The 25934-nt window shown below is 46.9% G+C and overlaps 12 protein-coding genes across 12 annotated transcripts; 8 read left to right on the top strand and 4 right to left on the bottom strand.

The window, feature by feature from the left end:
* Nucleotides 1-11: 11 nt before the first annotated feature.
* Nucleotides 12-961, top strand: I302_104096 (uncharacterized protein; the record flags this gene model as incomplete). Its single annotated transcript, XM_019189461.1, has 4 exons — nucleotides 12-251; nucleotides 321-441; nucleotides 572-632; nucleotides 811-961. The coding sequence occupies 4 exons, from the start codon at nucleotides 12-14 to the stop codon at nucleotides 959-961; spliced, it is 573 nt and encodes a 190-aa protein (XP_019049023.1).
* An 895-nt stretch (nucleotides 962-1856) lies between these two features.
* I302_104095 (uncharacterized protein) lies at nucleotides 1857-3487 on the top strand (the record flags this gene model as incomplete). Its single annotated transcript, XM_019189460.1, has 4 exons — nucleotides 1857-1944; nucleotides 2061-2442; nucleotides 2712-3050; nucleotides 3184-3487. 4 exons carry the CDS (start codon nucleotides 1857-1859, stop codon nucleotides 3485-3487), a joined length of 1113 nt encoding a protein of 370 aa, XP_019049022.1.
* A 209-nt stretch (nucleotides 3488-3696) lies between these two features.
* On the bottom strand, nucleotides 3697-6107 carry I302_104094 (uncharacterized protein; the record flags this gene model as incomplete). Its single annotated transcript, XM_019189459.1, has 6 exons — nucleotides 3697-4698; nucleotides 4752-4773; nucleotides 4830-5022; nucleotides 5143-5296; nucleotides 5426-5977; nucleotides 6072-6107. 6 exons carry the CDS (start codon nucleotides 6105-6107, stop codon nucleotides 3697-3699), a joined length of 1959 nt encoding a protein of 652 aa, XP_019049021.1.
* Nucleotides 6108-8057: 1950 nt separating this feature from the next.
* I302_104093 (uncharacterized protein) lies at nucleotides 8058-9013 on the bottom strand (the record flags this gene model as incomplete). The annotated part of the gene is made up of 4 exons (XM_019189457.1): nucleotides 8058-8329; nucleotides 8394-8526; nucleotides 8592-8697; nucleotides 8781-9013. The coding sequence occupies 4 exons, from the start codon at nucleotides 9011-9013 to the stop codon at nucleotides 8058-8060; spliced, it is 744 nt and encodes a 247-aa protein (XP_019049019.1).
* Nucleotides 9014-11063: 2050 nt separating this feature from the next.
* I302_104092 (nicotinate-nucleotide diphosphorylase (carboxylating)) lies at nucleotides 11064-12375 on the bottom strand (the record flags this gene model as incomplete). The annotated part of the gene is made up of 6 exons (XM_065869798.1): nucleotides 11064-11149; nucleotides 11248-11508; nucleotides 11567-11751; nucleotides 11840-11986; nucleotides 12067-12122; nucleotides 12208-12375. 6 exons carry the CDS (start codon nucleotides 12373-12375, stop codon nucleotides 11064-11066), a joined length of 903 nt encoding a protein of 300 aa, XP_065725870.1.
* Nucleotides 12376-12742: 367 nt separating this feature from the next.
* I302_104091 (kynureninase) lies at nucleotides 12743-14764 on the top strand (the record flags this gene model as incomplete). Its single annotated transcript, XM_019189455.1, has 7 exons — nucleotides 12743-12863; nucleotides 12961-13057; nucleotides 13178-13400; nucleotides 13513-13662; nucleotides 13749-13933; nucleotides 14032-14103; nucleotides 14215-14764. 7 exons carry the CDS (start codon nucleotides 12743-12745, stop codon nucleotides 14762-14764), a joined length of 1398 nt encoding a protein of 465 aa, XP_019049017.1.
* A 600-nt stretch (nucleotides 14765-15364) lies between these two features.
* I302_104090 (uncharacterized protein) lies at nucleotides 15365-16986 on the top strand (the record flags this gene model as incomplete). The annotated part of the gene is made up of 5 exons (XM_019189454.1): nucleotides 15365-15580; nucleotides 15717-15923; nucleotides 16048-16237; nucleotides 16353-16573; nucleotides 16732-16986. 5 exons carry the CDS (start codon nucleotides 15365-15367, stop codon nucleotides 16984-16986), a joined length of 1089 nt encoding a protein of 362 aa, XP_019049016.1.
* A 129-nt stretch (nucleotides 16987-17115) lies between these two features.
* On the bottom strand, nucleotides 17116-18839 carry I302_104089 (uncharacterized protein; the record flags this gene model as incomplete). The annotated part of the gene is made up of 6 exons (XM_019189453.1): nucleotides 17116-17222; nucleotides 17296-17862; nucleotides 17928-18091; nucleotides 18154-18360; nucleotides 18424-18689; nucleotides 18756-18839. The coding sequence occupies 6 exons, from the start codon at nucleotides 18837-18839 to the stop codon at nucleotides 17116-17118; spliced, it is 1395 nt and encodes a 464-aa protein (XP_019049015.1).
* Nucleotides 18840-19216: 377 nt separating this feature from the next.
* I302_104088 (uncharacterized protein) lies at nucleotides 19217-20042 on the top strand (the record flags this gene model as incomplete). Its single annotated transcript, XM_019189452.1, has 4 exons — nucleotides 19217-19304; nucleotides 19378-19474; nucleotides 19542-19642; nucleotides 19720-20042. The coding sequence occupies 4 exons, from the start codon at nucleotides 19217-19219 to the stop codon at nucleotides 20040-20042; spliced, it is 609 nt and encodes a 202-aa protein (XP_019049014.1).
* Nucleotides 20043-20320: 278 nt separating this feature from the next.
* On the top strand, nucleotides 20321-22405 carry I302_104087 (uncharacterized protein; the record flags this gene model as incomplete). Its single annotated transcript, XM_065869797.1, has 10 exons — nucleotides 20321-20400; nucleotides 20462-20597; nucleotides 20663-20673; nucleotides 20726-20809; nucleotides 20860-20933; nucleotides 20995-21221; nucleotides 21290-21390; nucleotides 21455-21524; nucleotides 21582-21671; nucleotides 21731-22405. The coding sequence occupies 10 exons, from the start codon at nucleotides 20321-20323 to the stop codon at nucleotides 22403-22405; spliced, it is 1548 nt and encodes a 515-aa protein (XP_065725869.1).
* Nucleotides 22406-24163: 1758 nt separating this feature from the next.
* On the top strand, nucleotides 24164-24682 carry I302_104086 (uncharacterized protein; the record flags this gene model as incomplete). Its single annotated transcript, XM_019189449.1, has 2 exons — nucleotides 24164-24513; nucleotides 24634-24682. The coding sequence occupies 2 exons, from the start codon at nucleotides 24164-24166 to the stop codon at nucleotides 24680-24682; spliced, it is 399 nt and encodes a 132-aa protein (XP_019049011.1).
* Nucleotides 24683-25164: 482 nt separating this feature from the next.
* I302_104085 (uncharacterized protein) lies at nucleotides 25165-25698 on the top strand (the record flags this gene model as incomplete). Its single annotated transcript, XM_019189448.1, has 1 exon — nucleotides 25165-25698. The coding sequence occupies one exon, from the start codon at nucleotides 25165-25167 to the stop codon at nucleotides 25696-25698; it is 534 nt and encodes a 177-aa protein (XP_019049010.1).
* Between the last annotated feature and the right edge of the window lie 236 nt (nucleotides 25699-25934).

Raw genomic sequence — 25934 nt, 5'->3', positions numbered from 1 at the left:
CCAACAACACCATGTTCTGGGGTTCTTCCTCTTCCTCCGCTTCATCGCCTCCTCCTGCTCCCTCCGCACCTGCATCATTATCCACCGCTCCACCGACTCCGACCCAAGCCTCATCTTCCACATCGAAACCCGTCAATGCTCCACTAAACATCCCAGCGGGAAACAGCCCCATCACACCTGATGCCGAACCCATAAGACCCGATGAAACACTCACGGGAGATACAGCTGCCGATCTGAAGAAGGCTTTGGCGGTGAGTGGTCTGCCTACTGTATCTGCTTTCATCGAGCATGTTGATACTGATACTGATGAGGATATTTAGCGCATACGGCCTTTGGAGGATTTTGAGAATATCGGAAAGATACCGTGTGCGAGGAATAGTCTGTTGTATGGTATAGCGGGAGGGGCGGGTCTGGGAGCTGTGAGATTTTTAGGATCGAGGAGTGAGTTCATATCTATCCGTCCATAACATAACCTCCCCTATATGGGTGATCCAACGATCGCTCTGGTCTGGTCGATCTTACTGTCCCGTATCATACATCAAATGCTAATTTGGACTTCATCTCTCACCAGAACCTTGGGTAGCGGCCAATTGGGCTGTAGGATCCTTCATCTTGATATCAGGATTCCAGTGGTGAGTGCACATTTCTATCTTCCAGTCTTTTCGTCTCGTGCGTCTCCTATAGACTTAAATGGATCCATGGGCTGGGCTCCGGTATCTACAATACTCACATCGTCTGCAAAGCTATCTTTTTCCTTCTCAAACCTATATCACATCGGTTCATCGCTTACATTCCATATTTATTACACAGGGAAATGTGCAATCGAGCAAGGCGTAAAGAGCTCGCTCAAATGCGAGCTATAACCGAACGATACCCTCATCGACATATATCGAAGTTGAAGCAAAAGGGATCAGACTGGGTCCCACCGCCCTCCTCGACGGGAGAAGGGAATCCATCTTGATTTGGCGATCTGGGCGCGTATCTGCATTAATATAAAACTGTCATCGAGGCAAGCTCATAACCATATTCGATATCCTGTACGGAGAACTCATGCATACCACTCATCGACATACAGCAGACAACTCTCAAATCGCTCACGTACATTCATGTGACATATTAAGTCGACAGCTCTCAGAAATGCCATTCTTGGCATTGAGAAAGCTGCTATTCCTACCGGGAGTGTTTCCCCCTTTGGTATCGAGCTTTGAACATCCGCATCTGCCAGATGTTCTCCACGACGTCTTGCCCATTTTCAGACATGTGATGACTCAATACGAGACTCGCAGCACAACCTGAAGTAGCCCATTCGATTGTTTGCGCTGTGGTCCACGGATATTCCAATTTGTGCTTTCATCAAGATAGTCCTTCTCGTAGCATTTCGCGACAATTTTCTTCATGAGATAATAAGGCTGCGTGTCTAAGCACCTACCGTATCATCTCGTACAGCTTGGCCGAATGCATGTTGCACGATGAGCCATCATGGAGACGAAGTGCGAACGTTTGCTCACATCTGCATCTGAAAGACTATAGATGATGACGCGATCGATCGTGGCATGATACCCGAAACATCGGTAAGTTATTAGAGTAACGTTTATTCGTTCCTATATATTTTAGTTTAGAAGTGAGACCGAACCCCCGATGTAAGAGGGATTGAACATGTATAAAATTCAGATTGTATGTCCTGCTATCTTGAATCATAATCATTTCTTCCAGCGTTTGATAGATCATTAAACAATTCACCTAGGTGCTGCTATCTTGCATTTGGTCTCGCTGGTTTCGTCAAGACCACAGTTCAACAGTATCTCTGATCTTATAGAGATTCCAAGTCCGAAAAAGAAAAAGAGAAAGGAAGCAAGATGGCTATTGAACCTGTTCACAATGGTGGTATCGAAGGAGGTAGGAAAGCATGGGTGACGTTGATAACCAATCCGGGGTACATAGCAGGTGAGTGTCTCTACACCTGCAGGTCCTACTTCTACCCTCTGCGTGATCAGCTACCAGGGACAGAAGGCAAGGTATAAGGCAATTCATCAGTATGTTAACTACCATTCAACACACAGGCCTCCTAACCCTCCATCGAACACTCATATCCGTCTCTAATTACCCACTAGTAGTAATGACCACCTCCTCCCTTCCCTTGCCCTCTAGAGAGATTATAACCTCCTCCGGAATAGAGATAATCGAAGTAGAGCATCTATCCCCCTCATCAGCCCAACATGGGGGGTTCGACCCCTCTTTCACACGATTCAACGATGCCTGGACGAAGATCAGAGTATTCGGGCTGGAACAATTCGAGAGGATTATATTGATAGATTCAGATATGATTTTCCTCAGGGGGATGGACGAGCTGTTTGACTTGGAGTTACCTGGGGATGATTGGATCGCGGCGAGTCCGGCTTGCGTTTGTAATCCGTTTAAACTGGGGCATTATCCTGAGGATTGGTGAGTTGTTTTGGTCTTATTGGGACTGGTACAGTGGAGATCAAAGAAAGGGGGCTGGTTGAAGGGAAGGAGGAAAGGACGGGTTATTCACCATCACCATCACCATCATATTCCCGGGTTGTTTGTTTGTGTGTGTGTGGATCACCGAACCACCCTTCATACATTATATCACCATTATATCACCATCAAGACTCCCCTATCTTAATCTCCTCTATAGTACATATCAAGAAGTAAGCCAACAATATTAACCTCACCCCATTTTCGCGCAGGATCCCCTCAAACTGTTCCCTCTCCCTCCAATCCCCCCACACAACCCTCCAATCCCCACCTATCCCCTCCTCCGCACCCGACTCCCCAAGGACATCCCACCTCCTCAACTCGGGCTTAGTAATATTCAAGCCCTCCCTCTCGCTGCTCGACGAGCTGGTGCATCACCTCAACACATCGCCTACTATCGCGCAGTCCAAATTCGCAGATCAGGATGTGATTACCGAGGTCTTCAGGGGGAGGTGGAAGCCTTTGCCTTGGTGGTGTAATGCCTTGAAAACGCAGAGGGCGGTACATAAGGATATGTGGAGGGATGAGGAGGTTAGGTTGATACATTATATGTGGGTTTGGTCCTGGTTTCTACTTCACCCTTTTTTGAGTTACGATATCCCAGGTCGCAATCCATCTCACCCGTCTATTCCGTCTTTTCTCGATTGGGCGTTCATTGCTAATCATATCGCCTAAACGACACAGCCTAGACAAACCATGGAACCATCGCCCCACCTCTCTCGCACCCCATCAACCCTCTCCCACACCCCTGCCCCCGACTCCCATCACACCCTCCAACTTTTCTTCCATTCAATCCAAAACATCCGAGAAGAGACCATTACCCGCAGGTCTGCTCGACGCAGTCAAGTCCACTCCGCCGCAAGAGAGTCTGACGAATTACGATTCAGTCCATGCGTGGTGGTGGATCGTCTATGAGGATTTACTGGATGAGTGGAAAGGTACGGATTTGGTGGGTTGGCGGGAGGTCGATAAGTACGTTACTAGGTAGCTCGATGACTATGTTGATACAATACAAAGCAGGCAATGAAACACTTGGTACCGTCTTCTTTGGCATTTATTGATAGTTGTTAGGTGCATTGTACATATTCATATTATGCATTGATAGATGTGTATGTCAACTACACAATCATTATACTTGATTTACATGTTGAATCAACTCATCGTAGTAGTACCAAGCGCTCTCGCCAACCCACCACCTCACCTATAAACCAGCGTAATCCCCTTCCTCCCCATCCCATCCCTCATCTCCTCCACCCCCACACCCAATATCCCCTCCAACTTCGTCCACCCCATCCCAAACCTAACCTGAATCTCATCAGCATGATGCGTCCCATCCAAATAAGCCATCAACTCCTCCTCCATCTCCTCCGCCGCTCTTATCGCAGCAGCCTCCTCCCTCTGTCGGGCATTCAACCCGAACCTTATCCCACTGTTCCCTGCCCCCCTCTCTCCATGGCGATCACCATGCGTCCCCGTTGAATGGGATATGGACGTTCCTCCCACTGCTCTCCTGGATGATGTTGAGGGTTGAGATTCGGCAACGGACGTGGAGGTGGTGTGTGATCTGCCTAATTGCTGTTGAGAATGGTGCTTTGACCCTGACGAGGAAAACCCTAATGCCAAATTACGTCGGCTACTTCCCGTATTGGGTGATCTGCCCGTTACACTGGGTGGAGTATTGAGATGCCTCGAAGTTGGGGATACACCCAGAGAAGCATTGGATCCTACCGATCGTAACGTGAATGCACTTTCACCGGGTCTGGATAACGCAGAATCACCGCCATGTGATCTGTTATCGCCTCGTGTGCCCAACGTAGTCGTCGAACCTAATCTTGCTGATTCATCGAATCCCACTCTTCGTCTCGTATCTACAGGAACGGGTATCAAAGGTGACGACGTCCTTTCGATCATCTTAGGCCACCTATGTACCCTCCTCAAAAATCCCTTGATGATACCGAAAGAGACGAACCGCCTTGGATCGATGCCAAGCGATAAGACCTCGTTACTCTCTATCCATTGATGTATCGTTACTCCCGCTGTGAGCTTGCTGTAAAGACGAAGGAGGACCGGCCACTCGGGATGAGGGAAGCCTGGTCGAGTGACATAGGGTGGGCATTCGGTGATTATCGTCTCGTCGGATCCCAGGCGGGATATAGCGGGTTTGAGAGTATACATGTTGGAATATTGGAAGATGTCGATCTGTGAGATCTGTCAGCTATATGAGGGGCTTCATTATGGCCAGATCAGCTCACCATCATGACGACCTGATAGTATCTATTCAGAATGTCAGCTGATCTGATAGGCGTGTCTGATCTGGTAGCTGAGCTCACAGCATATGTTTCAACGTCTCCCTCGTCAAAGCTTCATCCGCATCTGCCAGTTCCGCTATTTTCTTCACATGGTTGATACCATCGATGTACTGTGCCACTCTTGCAGCGGTGATATCCCAGTTGTCGTCTTTCAGTGCGTTGAGATTGACCAGTGCGATGGGAACATGCCAGTCTTCGCATTCCGGAGGGTTGGCTAGGTGAAGAGACAAATATTAGCATTCGAGAAGGAAACAAGATTGATTTTGCGCAGCAGGACGAGGAGGTGGCATAGATCATTGTGAGACGACCGAGGTTGGGTCTCGTCAATACTCACGGTAGAAAGGAAACAGCTTCAGCTCCAGCGAATTGAACCCATCTAACGATATCGATGTCTCAGAATACGAATTCAGATCTTCGAACAGTTGTTCCAGTACAGCAGGTAAGGGTGTATGTTCAGGACGAGCAGCAGAGAGGTATGACGAGTCTCTCTATTTTGATGGTATATCTCGTCAGCTCCTCTAGTTGTTTTCCACAAAATCATCCAAGATAAGATGATATAGCGTTTGGTTCAGATTATGATCAAGGGATGTACAAGATCATAAGAATCCACAACTCACCTCTGCACTCCTCAATATCCTCGCACATTTCCTAACAACAGGTTCGAAAGCCTCCAACGAGCTTGACGAATGAAACACGAAACACAAATTCCACATATACTCGTTCCGCTTATATCTCCCACCTTCACCTATCATAACATTCGGGAACCCCATAACTCTATACTCCTTCTTATCTTCTTCGTTGGTGGCATTGCTAGTAGTGAGCAGGGTGACGAGTCTTCCATGGAGTGATTTCTTGGGAATGACATACTCAGATATTAATCCGAAATTTAATAGAGTCGAGGATGCTCTTCTGGAAGAAGAGGAGGAGGGGGAGGATTCACGTCTACCATATGTCAATGTAGATGACGAAGGGAATGCTAAGGTCGAGGAGGAAGAGGAGGAAAGTTGATGGGGTGCTGGAGCTGGCGCCCTTGATCGAGAGCGGGATTTTGATCTGGATCTGGATCGGGTGTCTGGGTCGTAGGTCGTCGCTGTGGATGTTATCAGGTTTTCGGGGACTTGGTGTTGGACTACTGGTCCTAGGGTTGGATCGAAGTGTGCGTAGAAGAGCTATGATAAGCATGAAGAGGATTAGTACTTGGTCGGAAAAGAGTATGGAGATGTGATGATGGATGTGAGGGCTGGAAGGGATGACTTAACTCACCCCTACGATCTGAGGTAGAAAAGATCTAGGTGTCATGGTGAAGAAAGGGTGGTTGTGACATGGTTAGCTACTTGAACGGTATATCGTGATGAAGAGAGTTGATCAAGGGAAGAAGAGAGTCGTCACAAAAGCAGTAATGATAAAATTCAAAGTTGAAGACGAAGTCTGTGCATGTTGTGTTATATCGTATCGTAGTACAGTCTTATCTCCCAGCCGAGGTGATAACAGAGTGGTATAAAACAATCATCTGATACACCCAACACCGTTCAAGGGGGTCCTTTGGATACATGAACATGAAAACTCACTCATCAGAAGCGCCCATAGCGTACCAATCAATCAATCAATTAACTAATCATCCAACAAGAAACTCAAAGCTGTTTACCGGTCGGACCTTGGTTGTCAAATGAAAGGAGTAGAAAGGACGGAAAAGAGGAAGGATCGCTGATGATATATGTTGTGTTCAGAGACGTAGACCTGGTTTATCGGAACGGATCTAGGGGTCGTGTCATAATGGCAAGAAGGGCATAGCAAGGTTGAGTGATTGAGCGTCGTATGTCCTGCTCTCGTGTAGTATATGTTGAACGATCGTATACACAGGTGTTTGATGTTGGGGGACGAACAAGATACTGTACAATAAGTGTATGCTACAATACTGTAGTTCAGTGAGTGAAGTAAAAGTAAAGAGAATTCAAGAAATCGACAACATAGATTGATAGCGTACTGTAGTTTACGGTTCACGCAATGTTGGGTCCAATCGGTAAATACACGAACGAGTACCCTGGATGAACCTCGCTCACTACTCGTAGTGGTATATAGCCGGGGATTGGGTTTATGCATCATACAGTACAGCATGCAGAGCATTACATGCCTTTCTTATGCATGAGCACCAGTGCACCATATATTCGACATGAGATTCATCAGAATTCGTATATACATTATATATCATCATCGCGATCACCCACCTTCGTATAGATAATACAACATACAATCACACAATGATCCTTTTGTTCCAGCATCAACGTCTTGAGCGCCTCTTACACGACTTCGATGATCTAACCGGTGATGATCCAAGTGTAACATCTGGACCAACCCAACTATCAGCCCTATATTCCACTCGACTCGTTATACACGTAGAACTCACCACCCTCATGCCATCCTCCCATCGAAGCTATTATATCCCTCATCTCAGCTACCGAGTCCCTCTGGACCATCAGCGTACGACTTGACGTGGAGGTATTGGAGGATCTACGTGATTTGGCGGAGTAGGAGTATGATTGGGAGCGGTGTCGATGACGCTGGTTCTGTCTCGACTGCTTTGAAAAAATAAGACTTGATCAGTAAGATGATAAGCTGGAGTCAGGCGCGGAAAAAGATAACTGCGTTGAGTTGGCTCTAAAGTTTAAAGTTGGGATGGATCAAGGAGTAGAGAAGACCACTCACATCACATCGCCCGTGGCCTGGTAGTTCACAGTCCGGATCATCACAGTTCTTTGAGCTTGTGCAGCCCATTGCATTAATACTGAAGTGGATGTGAGATAATAGGGAAAAGGGTATTCGATTTTTGTTTCTGCGTAAGTCGATGGCGAGTTTGGTCTATCAAGCGATGTTTCTGAGTACAAGATGGAAGTAGGATAGGTGTGTATCTGAGATGTCTGTTGATCGTTTCGTCTTATAGTCGGAATATGCTGTGCGTCGTCAAGGTGTTGTCCACTTGTCGAATTATCGAAAATAAAGTTGAGAGCGAAGTGATTAAACGATGTTATAGTTGGTTCGATGTATTCGTGTCATACTCTGCTTGATGGATTTGCCACCTATTGTTGATGTGTTACATCATCCCATCCATCCATTTCTATTTTCGTTCTCGTCCTCATGTTTTGATGGATGCTGAATGATAATGTTGTTTCTTCCAAAGGTACCCAACTCGAAATTTGATCGGTAGTAGCTCCACCAATACACACAACGCACAGACCATCCCGTCCTCAAGGGCTATTTCCTATTCTTCCTCCTCCCCTTAACAGGCACTTCATCCTCTTCATCCTCATCCTCATCCATCCCACCACTAAGCTCAATATCAACCAGCTCTTCCCATTCTCTCACGCCCACCCACCTTTCTCCGCCTGTCGCTATATCCCGCCAAGATTCCAGTGTGAGCTTCGCATCGTCAAATGGTGTGTTGGGGTCGAGTATAATGTTGGAATATGAGGTTAGGGAAGCGAGATGCGATGTATGGAGGGATATCAAGGGTGACAAGGAATTCACTAGACCACCAGACTCAGTTAGAATGCATAGCATCACTGGTGGTGTTGGATTAGATAGACTAACCGAATTTCTCCAAAGTCCATGTGAACCATAATGGCTCGACGAAAACAAACTCATGTCCTTCTCTCTTGTACGCTTCGAATAGGATCTTCTCAGCTTGGTCGGCGAGCGCAGTGAGCTTATATAGATTATTGTCCTATCATTTCCGTCATCAATAACCAGTCTTCCCTCAATGTATCAGACGAGGGAGAGAGAACTTACAAGTTTCTTCAACGTACTCTCCAACGAGAGTCTATGGGCATACCACAAATTCAGATGCCCCCCTACCTCAGGTCTCTCAGGTTTATCCTCTATCGACAGAATATTACTACACGATCTCATCAACTTCCATTCCTTCTCGTCCCTTCTGATCAGTGTTGTTTTATGAGTGAAAGTGGAAGCTAGACTCACTCCATCTCTGTCCCCTCGTCTATAACCCCCTTACAAGCTTTGAAACCATCCATAATCACCAGCTCATCCCACGTCTTGATTATCTTGCGCACCTCGGATAAAACCAACTTTAACATCCTATGATGGGTCGTCTCGGTACTCCTCGCGGGGGATCCAGGACCAGGAGAGGGGGAAGGTGAAGGCGAGGCTCGAGAGCGAGATTTGGATGGGGTGAGAGAATCGAGTCGGGACATCTTGTTTGAGTGGAACTTGTCCCTGTTACTCGAGTATAGTTGTTCTGCTGCTGGGGAGATATGAATGTCAAGAAGATCATGGTCCCTCTGAGCAAGGAAGCAAAAACAAAATATCCATACTGCTTGCAACTGGGAAGTGGAGGTCGTCCAGCCGAGACATGAAAAATCTGATTCCGTTCTGGTCCACAAAGGGCGCTGTTAGATGGTGGGCTTGATCATACACAGTTACTGTACATCACGGTACTTACTGCACACAATACGACATACTGCTACCAAAACAATTCTCGCTGCTGGCTGCTAATCTACTTCATCAATGTCGTTGTCAAGTTTCTCATCCTCACCTGTCGGACCAAGACGTTTAGGGGGGTCCTTTGAAACAGCTCCACTCATATTGCATCATAGTCTCTCCTTCCTCATATCAAATCCGAATAGCAATCATCATCAAAGCTGACACACAACCCTTAAGCGAATACTGTACGAAAGAAATCAAGGTCCTTTGGGTGATTCGGTCGGACCTTGTGAATCAGAATCGAAATCAGAAGAAGCTCAGAACCTCTCTCGTCGACTCTCCCACATGCATGTGGCAGTATCGATCGAAAACCTAATCAGCAACCACCTCTATGGAGCTTCTTGCTGACGAACCAGAACCAACAACCAGAAGATCAGAAGACTTTCTCTGCTCTTTCTCGCCTATCTTACACTTATTCTCATTCCAAATGGGCCAACTCACACACACCTTCAGACCTGTGCGGTGTATATACGTCATCCCCATACTTACCTAGTAAGGGGCACCAGCTCGACTATTGATCCGATTCAACCTCATTTAGTGAATTAGCATACATCTATATGAGGCTATGCTACACCCTTTAGGAATACACTTGTTATCTTCTATCTCCTGCCGGAATACCGAAGAACCGCATGAGATTAGAAGATTCTGTATTCTGTATAAGAAGTAAGAAGCAAACATCCTTTCGCACGTCCTTCTTCGACCCCTGGTTTGAGCATGAGCATGAGCATTGATCTATTGTCTTGAAGGGTATATAAAGTCTCGAGAGACTCTCGTTCCTCCATATCTTCTTGTTTCTTCTAGCAGATGAGAATTACTCGACCTTGATGGGCTCATAACGATATTTCAACTTCAAAGAAGAATACCAAAGCTTTGCCACTCGCCCACCTCGATACGACAATACGATACCTTTCATTTATCGTGAGTTGCCCTTTGCCCCTTCCTTTCTAGAAGCATTGATACTCCTTCCGCACTCTCAACGGTCCTATACACTCGGTGCTGTGTCGTATGAACCTGGACTGACCTTGGTCGCAGAATCACGACACAGGATGTCTCTCTCCACTTCCAACTCTTCCACTCAAACCCACCCCATCAACCTCGGCAGACCGGGCGATACACCCCATCCTAAACCCTCTCCCGTCGGTCCGCTCACACCTACCTCTAGAAGCGTATAGGGTGAATGAGGTATGAGCGGTGTGATCTATGTGAGCTAGCGTGTCATTATTAAAGAGGTAACTGCGGATAAAGATTAGAGAATATCGCTGACCCATCCCAATCAGACGTGTCCGCTCCCGGTCCTTCCCTTAAGCCTATTCCAAGCGACCATTGTATTCAATCAAATATCTATGAAAAACCAACATTAACACGAAACAAAGATTGTATCATACCTCATCCCCCAACTGTATCTATAGAGATATGTCATGCATTCATGTGGATATTATGGAACGAAAGGCGATAAACTCAACCACACAAATGAATATTATGGCTAGAGAGGGACACAGGGGAATAGTCTGAAGAGTCGGAGATGAACGTCATCAAAAAGGGAAAAAAAAAAGAAAAACAGGAGCAGGGAAAGAGTTGCTGGTGGATATAGGAAGAAGACGTATCAGCATGTGGAAGATCATAGGACGAGAAAGGTCAGTGAATCGCTTTGTAGATTAGTCAGATTGTATTCTTAGCATGATAACCATTGTACATCCACTATCCTTGCACATCCCTTTGCATAGCTTAGATCGTACGTCCTACATATGCGTTGGTTGATACTCATTTCTTCCTGGGCTGAATCTTGAGTGAAAAATCTACGTGAGGGCAAGATTGGTGCACTGCAGATGTAGAGAGAATATCGATATCTAGGCAAAGTGCATTACATCAGTGTTGTCCAAACCTCCAAACCACCTGAGGCACCAGAAAGACACAGTAAATATTGACGCTATGCAAACCAACTTACCAGGTCCCAATCTCCCCTTCAAACCTCCCTCCACGATCCCCCCCGAAGTCTCAATCAAAAATTCCCTCTTCCCCTTCCATTCCTCTTTTAATCTCTTGGCTGCACCGTGCAATTCCTCTCCCAGGAGATTATCCAGCATTACGATATTTGCTCCTGCACTGATGGCTTCGTGCGCTTCGTCGTAGTTCTGGCATTCTACGTTGACTAATAACGAAAAACCGGCGACTCGTCGGACGGATTTGATAGCTTGGGTGATTGAGCCTGGGTTGGGTAAACTATCAGTATCACTAGATGATTTCCTCTTTAACGGCCAACTCACCAGTAGCCCATATGTGATTATCTTTCAACATGACCATACTGGACAGATCATGTCTATGAGGATCTACTCCGCCAACCATCATACCGTATTTCTCCACCAGTCTGAAGCCAGGTGTAGTCTTTCTCGTACCTGCTACGACACCTTTCCATCCCTCTGCTCGTGCCAGATCGCGGAATCGGCGGGAGCTGCGTGCGAACCGAACCAAATCAACGTCAAGATCATTGGTCTTTCTGTCTCTTGATGAGATCGCGGCTAAGAGACAATATAACTCACACACTGGCAATACCACTACATCTAGCGAGAGTGTTTAACCCCACTCTCTCAGCTAATAGGAGTTGTCTGGCTTTACCTCGCACTATCGCTACTTTCGTTTTGGTGTTGGGTGGAATCACCGATCCCTCAGGTAAGAGCCATTCGACGCTGCAGTCCATTGGTCAGCCATCACTTATTACATTCTATCGTTTACAGCGGTAAGTAAGTTGGGTTAGACCAGAACTCACCTGCATTCAGCCTGCTTGAACACCTCGTCAAAGAACGGTACACCAGCCAGTACACCCTATATCCGACAAACAACATCAGCTTGTCCGACCTGATCAATCCCTCTCATCATGAATATACACCAAGATACGATTATCACTCACCCCGCTCTTCCCCCACAGAATAGCTTCCTGCTCTTCCTCACCGACAACGAACCCTGCCCAATCGAAGGAAGGTGTGTCCTCGGCGTACCATCTGCTGACCTCTGTTTTCCACGAGGGAGGGAGGAGGTGGGCGAGGTTCTGCCCTGGGAGGAGGTCTGATTCTGACATCGTTCTGAAGGTATCTTTTATTCTGATGAGAAAATTTAGGATCACGTAGTAACAAATCAAGGTTGCTGGGCTATAAGTCAGATAGAGAGAGACCTTGTGGAAGGAATCGGGGATTGAGATGCCCGGGTTTCATAACCGATCAGTTTCGATTGTCATTACGTAATCCACAAGACGGACTCGATTATCTCCGTGATGCAACCTCTCCATCGCTTGATGAATTGTACTCATAAGACATGGACATGCAGATGGGAGAAGCTCTTGTAACCGCCCAGAAGAATCGGCCCAACCAGAGACGCCAGTGCAGCAAGAGAATCATACAGGCATTAGTGCCAAGAAATTCGAAGACGAACATAGACGTCCGTACGAGATGACTAGCTCGGACATACCCACGATCGACGATCTCATCAAGTTGGATCAACAGGATCCGCTGAACTGGACGAGAGACGAGTTTGAGATACCTAATATCAAGGCTTGTGGAGGGGAGGGAGGTGAGTGCTTATATCTGTAGCATATCTTTTCATATCAGCTGGATCTTCATGCGCACCTCCAAATGTGATGGGAGCTGACTCGAATGAGTTTATTTAGATGGAGAAGCCATATACTTCTGTGGAAATTCGTTGGGACTGTTGAGTAAGAAAGCAAGGAAACATATGATTGAAGAGCTGGACGTGTGGTCTACATCGTGGGTCTACCAACACCTCAACGTCTATCAAGACCGCTTCAGTCATATCCCATCTATCATCACTTCTAATCCTTCATCGTGATGTTTGCCCCACCCGCTAATCCAAGCAATACAATACAGCTCCGTAACAGGCCACTTCTCCCACCCCCACAAAAGACCATGGAAGCATGTCGACCAGCCTCTCACACCTCACCTGGCCAAACTCGTAGGAGCGAAGGAGAGTGAGGTGGCTCACAGCTCGACCTTGACCAGTAATATGCATAATCTATTTACGAGTTTCTACCGTCCGACGAAGGAGAGATGGAAGATCGTCATTGAGAAGGGTAGTTTCCCGAGTGATTGGGTGGGTCTGTTCTTCTTATCACAAATAGATTACAAGCGAAGGCAGTGGCATCCTCGCGGGGTGATGTGGACGTTGAGCTGATGTTGAGGTATACTTGTCATAACGCATCTAGTATGCTGTACATTCACATCCCAAATTACACGAAGCTGTCCTCTCTCCTCAACAGATAGAAGATGCCATAATAGGGCTGGAACCTAGAGAAGGGGAAGATACCTTGAGGACCGAGGATATACTAAAAGTGATAGAGGAGAACAAAGATACCGTATGTTCCATACCTTACCTCTCTCGTTCAGAATCATTCTTCAAGACTCTGGCGTGACCTGTATGTTAATATACTACACTTCGCAGATCTCAATAGTCTGGCTGCCCCTTGTTCAATACTATACCGGTCAACTATTCGATATCGCCTCTATCTCACCCAAAGTCCATTCCATCGGTGCTCTACTGGGATTAGATATGGCCCATGGGATAGGTAACGTGGAATGTAAATTGAATGAGTGGGATGTGGACTTCGCGGTGTGGTGTACATACAAGTGAGTGAGAGGATCGAACTCTCCTGTCCTCTGGTACTCGATCAACTGGGGTGAGATAATACAGATCTGACGAGATCTGAACCTTTGCATCTGCATAGGTATTTGAATTCTGGACCCGCTGGTATAGGTGGGTTTTACGTAAAATTTGGCGTGGACGATGGTGGACGACGGTGAGTCCATTATACCTCCTTACTCCAACTACTATCTATGCCTACCCCACTCATCCTGACTACACCACTTGCGCCGAATGGATATGTACTGATGGATTTGCGAAAACACAGCCTCGCAGGATGGTGGGGCAACGACTCCGCCACCAGATTCCAAATGTTACCCACCTTCACCCCCACCCCAGGTGCGAAAGGCTATCAACATTCCTGTACACCCGTGTTTTCCTCCATCCCTCTCCTCGCGACGTTGGAACTCATCGATAAAGTAGGGTTCTCCAAGATGTTAGAGAAGAGTAAGCGCCTGACAGGAACCCTCGAACAACTATTAAGATCAAGTAGATACTATAACCCCAAGGAAGGGAAAGTAGGATTCAAGATCCTCACGCCAGAATACCCATACAGGGGGACTCAGCTGTCTATTAGCTTCTTACCAGAGGATAAGGGAGTGATGCCCAGGGTGTTCTCGAGGTTGCTCAAAAGGGGTTTGGTGGGTGATGAGAGGTATCCGAACGTTATTAGGTTGAGTCCGGTGGTGTTGTATAATAAGTTTGAAGAGGTCGGTAGGGCTTTTGAGATTTTTGAAAGGGCATTGAAGGAGGAGGAAGAGGGGAATGATATAAGGGAGGATGAGGAGAAGGATATGGATATGGTATCTAAGGATTAGGATGGTTTTTTTTTCTTTTTTCATATCGATGCGTGGATCCTTTAGACGCGATCAGAAGATCACAATCGTTAGATGTCCACTCGTCACCACGATGAAGATGCAGACGTGTCCTGAGGGTGAAAATGAGTTGTGTATCCTGTGCAAGCCGCTATCACGGATCATCTTGATTTCTCCAAACCATGCATATGCTAATGGATATGCAATGATACATATATATATATATTGTTTCATTTCAATTGCTCGGCTGCATTCGGTCCCTCCCGATGATTTCGGCTCCTCGGTCATATCCGAGCACGTCTTCCGATCTTTCGTTGGACAATTAAATTCCATTCCAGCTGAACCAGAATAATCACTATTTTCTGTTTCATGTATCCCGAAAGTAGCAGCTCGATGTACTCAGTCAGCATCAGGAGGATTTACGGGCCGTAGCCGACGACCTTTCAATAATAGTTATATGTATTGCGAGATGGGTGAATGACTTCTGTTCTGTCTCCTCTCTTTCTGTATTACTTCGAATTGCTCCCCATCAGACATTCCTAACACAAGCATTCCCTCCAACCTGTCATTATCATCCTAACTACCATTTCATAAACCGGCAAAATGACCATCCCCTCATCCACCACAACTTCCAAAACCCTTCCTCCGGGGATATACTGTCCCACCGTAACTTTCTTCCACCCCACTCCAGAGCAAGATCTCGATATCGACCTGCACATCAAGCACATGACTTTCCTAGCCAAGTCAGGTATAGCTGGGGTGGTCGTACAGGGAAGTACGGCTGAGGCAGTTGCGCTAGATTACGAGGAGAGGAAGACGGTGAGTAGGGTTTGCCTGCCACTTGCGATCTGATAGGTGTTCACCATTCTCAGAGCACATGGACCAGTCATTGCCCCTCGAATATATCAACAGTTCGTGCCAATGCTAATTTATGTGTGCTTGTTCCATTCATTAGCTCATCTCAACCGCCAAGCAGGCCTTCCGATCAGCAGGTAACAACGGCCCCATCATAGCAGGTACGGTCGGAGCGCAATCCTCCAGAGAGGCATTGAAATTATGTAAAGACGCGTACGAGGCTGGTGCGGACTTTGCGTTGGTATTGCCTCCGAGTTACTATCCTGCAGCTATGACTCCAGATGCTATTCAAGGGTTCTTCGAGGAGGTGAGTGAGGCATGATAGTCTGTCTGAGACTGCTCGACCATCAGCCAATGTCTTTACACAGGAACTCCAAAATCTTGTCTAGTATGAGTGATAGCTAATTAGTATTCTCATTCTCACTTGACAGCTCGCATCGGCATCTCCAATACCCATCATCATCTACTCCTACCCAGGGGTTTGTAGCGGTATCCAACTTGACACCGATCTCATCTGCAGATTGGCAAGACACCCCAATATTGTGGGGGTGAAACATACGGATCATGATGTGGGTAGAATCGCAAGGGAGACAGCTTTTGCCAAACAGAATGATTTCGGATGTGAGTGAACTTTTCTTAATGCATCTCTCCGATCACTCTGGACTCCTGTGTATCGCTACTCTTACATACTGGGCAAAGTAATCAGCGAAACTGATATTCTAAATGATCTGCGCAGCCCCATTCACCATCCTAGGCGGAGCGACCGATTACCTCCTCGGAGCCATGGCCGTAGGTGGTCAAGGCGCTATCACAGGAATGGCCAATGTCGCTCCTCGAGTGTGTGCTAGGGCTTTCGAACTGGCCAGAGAAGGTAGACACGAGGAGGCATTGAAATTCGCTGGAGCGATAAGTCAGGCGGAATGGGGGATGGGTAAAGGTGCGATACTGGGTACGAAGGTGGGTTGATTTGGCGTTCGCGTTCTAATTCCGATGATTTGGCGTTCGCGTTCTAATTCCGATAGTAGTTCAGTCTACCACAACCTGCCTTAATGGTTCAGGTTATCCTTCCATGTAAGATTCCGTGAAAAAATTAATCTGAATGGTGATTCAAATAGTACATGACCTCATGGGCAAACTCTTACCCCTCCGACTCGATCCTCGCTAGAAAACCATTAGCGCCATGTCCCGAATCTACCAAGGAGCACTGCAGAGCTGTTGGAGCTGAGATTGTAGCTCTGGAAAGACAGTTGGAGAAGGAAGGTTGGGTCGGTGAGGCTCTTCGTGGATCTTCGAAGAAGGCTAATGGAATTGAGAATGAGAATGGGAATGGGATTGTTGAGAAGGTCAAAGAGGCGGTTTCTGCTCTTTGATCGAGAATAACTTGACACCTTGGTATTAGTACAAATCGTGCATTCTTCCGATTTGTTTGCAGCAGCTGCTGTGAGATACCTGTGCGATGGTCTTTCGTAGATCTCAATGCATAATGATATGATTGATAATCAACATCCACATGGACATCCGCCCATACCCTCATCTATCAGTCCCTCTATACGTTCTATCCTTTCCGACAACTTGTCCATCGCAGTATTGAGTATATCCATTTGGCCTAAAACATGCACACAACGCTTGCGTCAGAACAGACCATATTTGAGGGTTTCTTCTTCCAATCCACCACTCACCCTGTTTATATATCTCGCACATCTTCCTGACATCCTCCCTGATTTTCCCATCAATCTCCTCAGGCGTATCCTGTAATTTTTCGAGCTTATCATCCAGCATCCCACCCAACATCCCTAAAACGTCCAACTCCAACTGCATCTCCCGTTCCTCCTCTGCATGTAAAGCATGCTCATCCTCCTCGTCTATCTCGTGCTCGTGCTCATGATCATGCTCATTCAAGATTATCCTCAGAATCTCCAATAAATCTTTATCCAACTCTCCGTCTCTCGTCAACTCGAATCTCTTATTCGCATCTAGTCCTTTTGCTTTTAGCTTCTCGAGCTTACCCCGAGGGATATTAGGTAATCCCAATTTCAGGGATACTGTATCGTCGGGATTGGAGGGGATGACGAAGCCGTAGCCTAAGAGAAGCTCTTCATTGGATTTGGGACCGTAGTTGTTATATAGCTGAGTGTTTTTCTCGGTTGGCTGAGTGGAGACGAGGGATATGGAGGGGATTGGCTGGTTGGGAGATGTGCATGAGGGGATGAGTGAGGAAAGCCAGAGTATGGGCTGACCTCGAGAATCTGCACGACAATACACGTCAGTCACAATGACATGAAGGGATGCAATGGTGTTAGGCTAGGCTCACGATTGAACAGATCTAGTCCTGGTAATAAGACAGGCTGTGACTCCTCGTCTCCATCGTCTTTCTTAGCTTCATGAGTCGCTGAATTGGCTTGGTCGGGTATACGAAGTAATTTTGATGGGAATGATCTTGAGGACATATATGTGGATGTTGCGAGGTACCGTTCCCTAAACATAATTCATGGGTTAGCTGATCTTATGACAAGAATTACGCAAAACAGTCAGCTTACCATGTGAGACCATCCTCTTTCAACACCTTTCTGACTACCTCGCATTCCGCTTTCCACTCTTCCTTACGAGCCTTTACTCCTCCATACAGCGTGCTTCCCTTTAGCAGCTCCACTTCTCCTTCTGAAAAGTACAAAGGGGTAGTGAGTGTTGAGGAAGGGGGTAAGGCGTCAAGATACGGTAAATGCTGTAAAGCGGGTGGGAACGATCTAGTGAATTTACGCATCGATCAGCTATTTGTCTGATATAATACTCGATGATAGGTGACTTACGATCCCTCCTCTACCTTTTTCTTGTCCTGATAGATCCAATGCAATCCTAAATACCCCCCAATCCTCATCCTGGCATTCCAATTCTCCCCCTGCCTACTGGACTCAGCAGGCCAGACCAGATCTTCCTCTGTGGTATTTGTGATCTCGCATAATGCTTGAGTAGCTAATTCAGAAGTGATTGCCAAGTCGAAAGGACATGATACAAGTCGTTCGTCTGGACCTATAATGGAGGTTGAGATGGGCGATAAGCCAGTCTCGGGGTCTATCTAATTATCATCAGTATCCGAATTCAATGAGTATGAGATGGAATGAAATGAGGGATGAGGGCTCACTTGTAATTGTGCTGATTGGTGAAATTCACCTCCCTTTGATCGTAGCCAGGTGATAAAGGTGTTGGCTTTGGTTATGTCTGCCATTGTATCCTCAGTTCCTTGGTGGGGGATGGTCAAGGTATCAAGCATATGGATGAGATGAGATTGACATTCCCTCTTCCAACTTTTGTGGACATGGTTATCGATAAAGAGGTTAGTTAGCATGACGTGGATATATGACACTGTCTTTTTCACGTGGCTTATCACTGCATACTACTACTCGACCTGATCCGATCGTCATGGTCCACTATCTGTGTTCCGATACATCTCTATTTCGAAATCTTGAAAATAACCCCGTTATATTCAAAGTATCATAGTGCTACTCAATTCACAAGCTACACACGCTACACAAGCTACATATCCGCTCAAGGTAGAGGATCAGGACCGAATCACACAAGAATAGCACAGTACACTGCATCGCCATGTCTATACCAGTCCAGTCGACCAACAAGGTCTCGTTCACCGATTTCATCACTAGGAAATGTAAAGAGCAACCATTCGTGCCGATAGGTTAGTGCATTGCAGCTTTTGCTATAGTGTGAAATACTCAGAAGGATGAAGCTGATATAATGGATCATCACAGGATGTCTTGCTACCGTTGGTGCACTGCTAGGAGCGACATATCATCTGAGGAAGGGGAATAGGAATAAGTTCAATCAGTTCTTGCGATTACGTGTATAGTATGTTGTTGTGAATTCCTCCTTCCAAATACACAGCTGCTTATCGTCTGTTCTTTTGTTGACACAGTGCTCAAGGTGCTACAGTAATAGCTTTGATGATATATGGTGGAGTTGCATTTACAAATGATCAACAACAGGCCAACTACATCAAAAATCGAATTGCTCTAGGTATGTCCACCACCTCTTTGCGTCCCATCAGTCAACTGCAGTATATCACGGCAAACTAACTCCTGTCTGTACTACAGGAGAAGTACCAGCCGACACCTACTATCCAGGTCGTCTAGACGTCCCCAAACCACCCAAAAACGCTTCCAATTCATTCACCCTCCCTGACCATGCCCCTCCCAGATCCGAATCCGACTTCCCCACATCATTACCCGACTCACTCTCTACAGCGGTAGATGCCCCTCCATCTCTGTCGAGAGAAGGCGAGAGCAGTACTGGTCCCGGTGGTGCGTACCCCCTGAGGAAGGAGGAGAGGATGAAGATCTCGGATTTCGCTAGGAGGTTGAAGGAGGCTGAACAGTTGCATAAAGAGGAAGAGGCCGCTAAGAGGGCTGGGAATTAGGTTGTAGTGATTAGGGAGGGTCTGTATATGTATCATGTATTTTTATATATAGCCTTATGCATCTATCTCACACCATTCTGCTTTTATCGATGAACCAATTTTCTAGTGAGCAATTCCGACCAAAGTGGAGGTTGTCCAATGTCATTTTGAGCCAAAAACCAAAGCATCGTAAAGTTCAGTCTTCTTCATTCTGCATTTTATCTCTCTATACGCATGAAACGAGCAATCTGGCTTGTCATCCAAATATTCCTGTATTGCTGCGAACAATCACCGACACGATGCACCGGGACAACCCATACTTGACGAAGAAACCAGACTTTGCTCGACTGGCTTCTCGGTTTCCCGATTTCGCTCAATAGTGAGTGTCCTTCAAACCTTTGGTCGTGACATTCTCATTGACACTGACACATAATATACAGCGTCACAATATCAGAGGAAGGCTACGCCTCTATTGATTTCCAAAATCCCGCAGCCCTGCGATCCCTCACGAGATGCTTGTTGAAGGAAGATTGGGATCTTGATGTAGGATTGAGGGAGGATAGGTTGTGCCCTACGGTGAGCTGTCCATATTACGACCACATTTATCTGGAAAGATCATAGCTGACGCGGCATTGACACAGCTCACAAACAGGTCAGCTACCTCATGATATACCCCGGAGATGAGCTGATGAGATGTCCCGCAGACTCGATTATCTACTACACGTACTGGATCTTGAACCGTATCTCGCAGCATCTCCGTCCTCGCGGCCACTGCGCGTACTAGATATGTGAGCTGCTTTACGACCTATAAAGGAGCAGTCAGCTAACACAGATGTAGAGGGACAGGCGCAACAGCAATCTATCCGATACTCTTACATAGACTGCGGCCAGATGCCCAAATAACAGCAACAGGTGAGCTACGATTTCAGTGTTTCTTCCAAAGTGACTGGTAGCTTACAGAGCGATGCAACAGAACTCGACGAATTATCATACAACCATTCTCTTTCAGTCCTTTCCCAAAATTCTATCCCATCCTCATCGATCAATGCTGTCCATGCCCCATCCGCCGAGCCGATATTGTTCCCGATATTAGATAATGAAAGGGAAGAATGGGATCTGACGATATGCAATCCCCCATTTTTTGGCTCAGAGGAGGAGATGAAGGAGGGTCAAGAAGGGAAGGAACTGGGTGCTCATGCGGTACGTCCATCCCGCTTTGCTATACTGTACTTTCACTCAACGTACAGCAAGGCTGATAGGATATCTAGGCACCGACAGCCGCGAACAACGAGCTCATCACTCCAGGAGGGGAGATTGCGTTCGTAGGGAAGATGATCAAGGAGAGTCTGAAGATTGGTGAGAGGTGTCGGTAAGTCGCTTCACGTTGTTGAGTCAAAGCTAGGATTGTGCCCGAACTGATACGGCAATGGCAGATGGTACACTTCATTGATCGGCAAATACTCTTCCTTGACACCTTTGATAGAACTTTTGAGAGAGCACAAAGTATGTTAGATGTTCTTTACATCTGAGACAGGTATAATAACTTACGAAGCAACGTAGATTGATAATTATCTGTTGAAGAGTATAAAACAGTCAAAGACCACTAGATGGATCCTAGGCTGGTCATATTCCTCAATCCGAATATCAGATGTGAGTTTTCGATGCCTTAATCAGCTTGGACCGAAGCTGATCTTTGCGAGTCTCCACAGAACATCGCCAGACCAGAAGAAATCATACCCAATACCTCGTTTTCCCGGTTAATCCCTCTTCCAAACTCTTTCACACACAAGCCTCAACCCGCAATCCCGAACGAAGAGCTCAAGCAGAAAATACAGGATGTACTCAAAAGCGCCAACCTTGTACCTCTGTCCTTATCGACATCCCAGGGCGAAGGTCAAGATGAGAATACAGTGATGATAGAACCGAAAATCAATACTTGGTCTCGAGCAGCTCGTAGGGCGTTAGCACGAAAGACTGAACGCCCACCCGACACCACCGCGGATACGCATCCCGTCCAAGAAGAAGAGGGATTCTCAAAGCCACTATTCAAAGCTAGGATCCAATTCATACCACCCATTACGCTCAAGGACTTCTCATCAATCTCACTAGACTGGCTGGAAGGTAGAGATCGATCGTTGGTAGAGCGCCTGTGGAAGTTCTTGTTGAATAAAGCGGAACTGGTTGGTAAGAAGGAGCATGTGGATGCTGGATATGGGGGAAGGTTGGGTGATGGGGCTGGAGCTGAGGTGTGGCGCAGAGGAAGGGGAAGAGGGAGAGGGAGAGGGAGCGGAGGTGGTAGGAGCAGAGGAAGAGAGAGAGAGGGGAATGAGGAGGACAGTATGAATGAAGGGAGGAGATATGGTCAGAGGCGGAGATTGGCTTGAGTCATTGCATGCAGCATGTCGACCTGCAGACCAACTCAGCTCGGTTGCAAGTGGAAATGCACAAATGCCAACTCCGTCAGCTGAGTAAAATGCGACTCCCTTCGGACACATACAGCCATCGGCAGTTCCGAAGACATGCTATCCTCATGCAGCTTCGATGATGACCATTCTGAACATGATCAAAATCCGCCAGCACGAAATCCTTTGACGTGCACATACAGGGCTGTGCTTATGTCGTATGTATGATGCTAGCCTTGGCGATGAACATTCACATCTCAGTCTGAATTGTAGTAAAGGAAAGATAGCACACCATTAATGTTGCATGTTCGAATCGTTGTCTCATCTCTCCTTTCGACTGAAGTCCCTCTGGCCTGTACACAGGATGATGCCTCCTTTCACATGTCGTATAACTCAGCTACTCATGACGTTACCCATGTGATACGGAGTCGATGGCAATCACTTGAGTCGAGACTCCAATACGGGCCTCAAGCGATAAGGTATATAATGGGTACTGACGATCAGAAGTCAATTCTCGATCATTGTCATTCTACGAATCTTTCACAGCAACAATCTGTCAGACCTTCTCTGTCGAAGGTAAGTCTGGATTCATGATCGTCATCGCTCGTATAGGGGACGTATGAACTCGAGACGAGGCGGCTGAACTCGTGTCGATTTTTCCTGTTGCAATTCAAGCGAACACTAAAGAGCACACGCATTACCATGTCCTCTGAAGATTCTGAATTTGTGAGTGGCTCGTTCCTTCTGCAACAATGACGACGTTTTCTCTGACAGATTAGTAACCCTCGATCTACCGTTCACAGGCTCGTGTCGCAAAACAGCTTAGTTTCAGCCCAGATAAATACGATGTGGAACAAGCCTACTATCGACAAGGAACCTGTGCGGCCACCGCCAACACTCAAAGTGAGAGGGGCGAAAACACTCAGATCAGTGAAGCGGATACGTATTATCAATAATCAGTCCACGACCCGATGACTCACGCAGACAAACTGACTCAAGCGTTGAACCAAGTTCGCCTCGACAATGGTTGTACCGAAGACCAGTTCACCTCCTCGACGACTGATGGAAACAATGCATGAGTAGTCGGTGGTAGGCCTATCGTTCCAATTCATGTTTATCCGTATTGGTACACGTCTTTTTTGATACGCACGCTCCAATGTATGCTTCTGACAGTTTCCGAAGCGAGGTTTCTGGGAACGTCGGGTACGTTGACAATAATTGCCAACAGCAAAGACAAGGATGTCTGTCACAGCGCGGTCCCTAAGCACATTATTAGTCTACTTCATTCATCTTTTCCGTGCTTGTCTGACAATGGTCAGCGTACTCACTGTAGCTTTCCACAGGAAACTCATCATTCTCTGAGGGTAAATGCAGAAGAAGCAGTTATTCGGAACGTTGAGGCACCATAGCATGTGGCAGTCAGAGATCCTGGCTCTTCCCTGACCTCGCGATATCTGACGACCCACGTCGATCCGGGTTGAACGTCTACCCATATCCTTTGGCCGCAATCAGAAAGAAACATATACAGGACGATCCGCTCTCGCGATGCTGAGGCTTTACGAGTGGTCACAGATACTTCATCCTTTGTTTGTTAGTCGTCTCACGTCATCTATATGGTAAACCCGCATTGTAGTCCCTCGGTTCACGTAAGATCCCCTTTTCTCTGTTTATAACTTGGTACCACGATTTTATCTATCAGCTTCCTTACGTTAACGTGCCCAGAACAAACCCCATCGCATAATGACTCCCAGAACGCACGACGACTCGAAAGTGGCTTCCTCCCGGACCACCCATTCCAGTGGACAGTCAACCGGGGCTGCACATCTGCTTGATACGACTTCGAGTTTCTTCAAGGGTCACTACAAGCAGCTGAAAGATCATTTCGGCGATACAAGATCTACTTATGTCCTTGCTGAGAATATCAGCGGCAGCATTGAAGATACCGACAAGATCTCATACCAATCGACCTGGAGGGAGCTCAAGCAGGGCGAAGAAGTGCATGAAGGAGATGTGCGATACAAATGTGACAGATCGCAATTCCAATCCTTGGTGCCAGTCGAAGCACCTCCTCTGTACCTAGCCAAGGGGAAGTACGCAGGGCTGACCACTGAGGTCCGAGACACGGCTGACCATGACTGCGATTGGACTTTTCTATCGTCTCAAGCTGGCTAGGAACAATCGCAATCTCCAGTGCCGAAATTTGAACACAGGCCTACTGGTGACATGCAGAAGCTTAAGCCTCCTACTAGGGTATTGTAGACTACGTTTGATCTGATCTGGGCTGGAATGTCAATAGTATTTTGTGAGTTGAAGGGTCAGTACACTGTGGTGTAGGTACCGTCGGGGTATGAGGGACGATAAAGGAACCCACATGCATTGTCTGCACATGTGCAGATCGTGAGATCATCGAAGGCATCGTTGCGTAGTATCTGCACAATTACAACAGATGAACGATGGGCGTGAGGAGTGTCTCGAAGTCCCTCACGAAAGGAGGCGTGGGTTTGAGGGGTACGTTGTGTCCCTCCTCACACTGGCGCGACGCCTTCGACGCATCCTTTCATTTTCGAAAGCATCGCTGAACGAGAATTCAAGGCCAGCTGTACTTGCTTAGCGGTATATATAATACACTACATTATACAGTGCGCTAAGCCAGGTCGAAGGATAAGCTTTCCTCTCGTTCAACCCATTCTACCACAGCACTTATAATCTGTTCTTCACCCACTTTCACCAAACTTCCAACCATGTCACTTCCCAACTCAAACCTTCCATCGACAACACAAACCTTCTCACTGTTCCAGAGCGTCCAGGACCTACCACGAAAGTTGGTCCAACTGGTTAAAGACGAGTACCAGAGTTGTCTCGATTGGTCTCAGCGCAACCGCCAATACAGATGGGAGCTTATCAACCGGTCCGTCCGAAACATTGACCCCGATTCCGAGGGCGGCCAAAAATTCACAAGAGCGACACTCGACTGGAAGCCGATGTCCATAAGCGCTTCCGAAGCGGAAGCAAGCTCAGATACTCTCAGGATCAGAGCCAGTGGATTCGGCTTGTCTTACACTGATGTGCCTTCGCGCGTGGACAGAAGCATCGAACAACCCGAGAATACCAGACGGGTGACCATTGTTTATGCGTCGTCTGCACCTGGTCCTGGATCGGCGAATATAGATAGAATTCTGTACTATAATCCTCCTGAACCCAATGGGGTGGTCAAACCAATGGTTGTTCGTCCGGTTACACCATCTGTCAGTACTCAAGGAACGAAAGATAATTAGTAGCTGTTAAGTCAGTAGATTATACTGTGTGATAGTCAGGTGATTGGCTTTGTCCGTACCACGCTCCAACGATGTATACAGCTATATCTGAGATACTTGCAGTGATTGCGAGACTTCGTGTTCTCTCGCCTGCGACCTTGTGTCCGATGGAGGAAACTCATTGCAAGCAGAAACCAAAGATGAACCGAACAAACTCTTCTTGAAGTAGTTCACTGCATTCTCATCTATCCCAAATT

This window comes from Kwoniella bestiolae, chromosome 2 (genome assembly GCF_000512585.2).
Source record: "Kwoniella bestiolae CBS 10118 chromosome 2, complete sequence".
In the NCBI taxonomy this organism is placed as follows: domain Eukaryota; kingdom Fungi; phylum Basidiomycota; class Tremellomycetes; order Tremellales; family Cryptococcaceae; genus Kwoniella; species Kwoniella bestiolae.
This window is presented reverse-complemented; position numbering and strand designations above follow the sequence as displayed.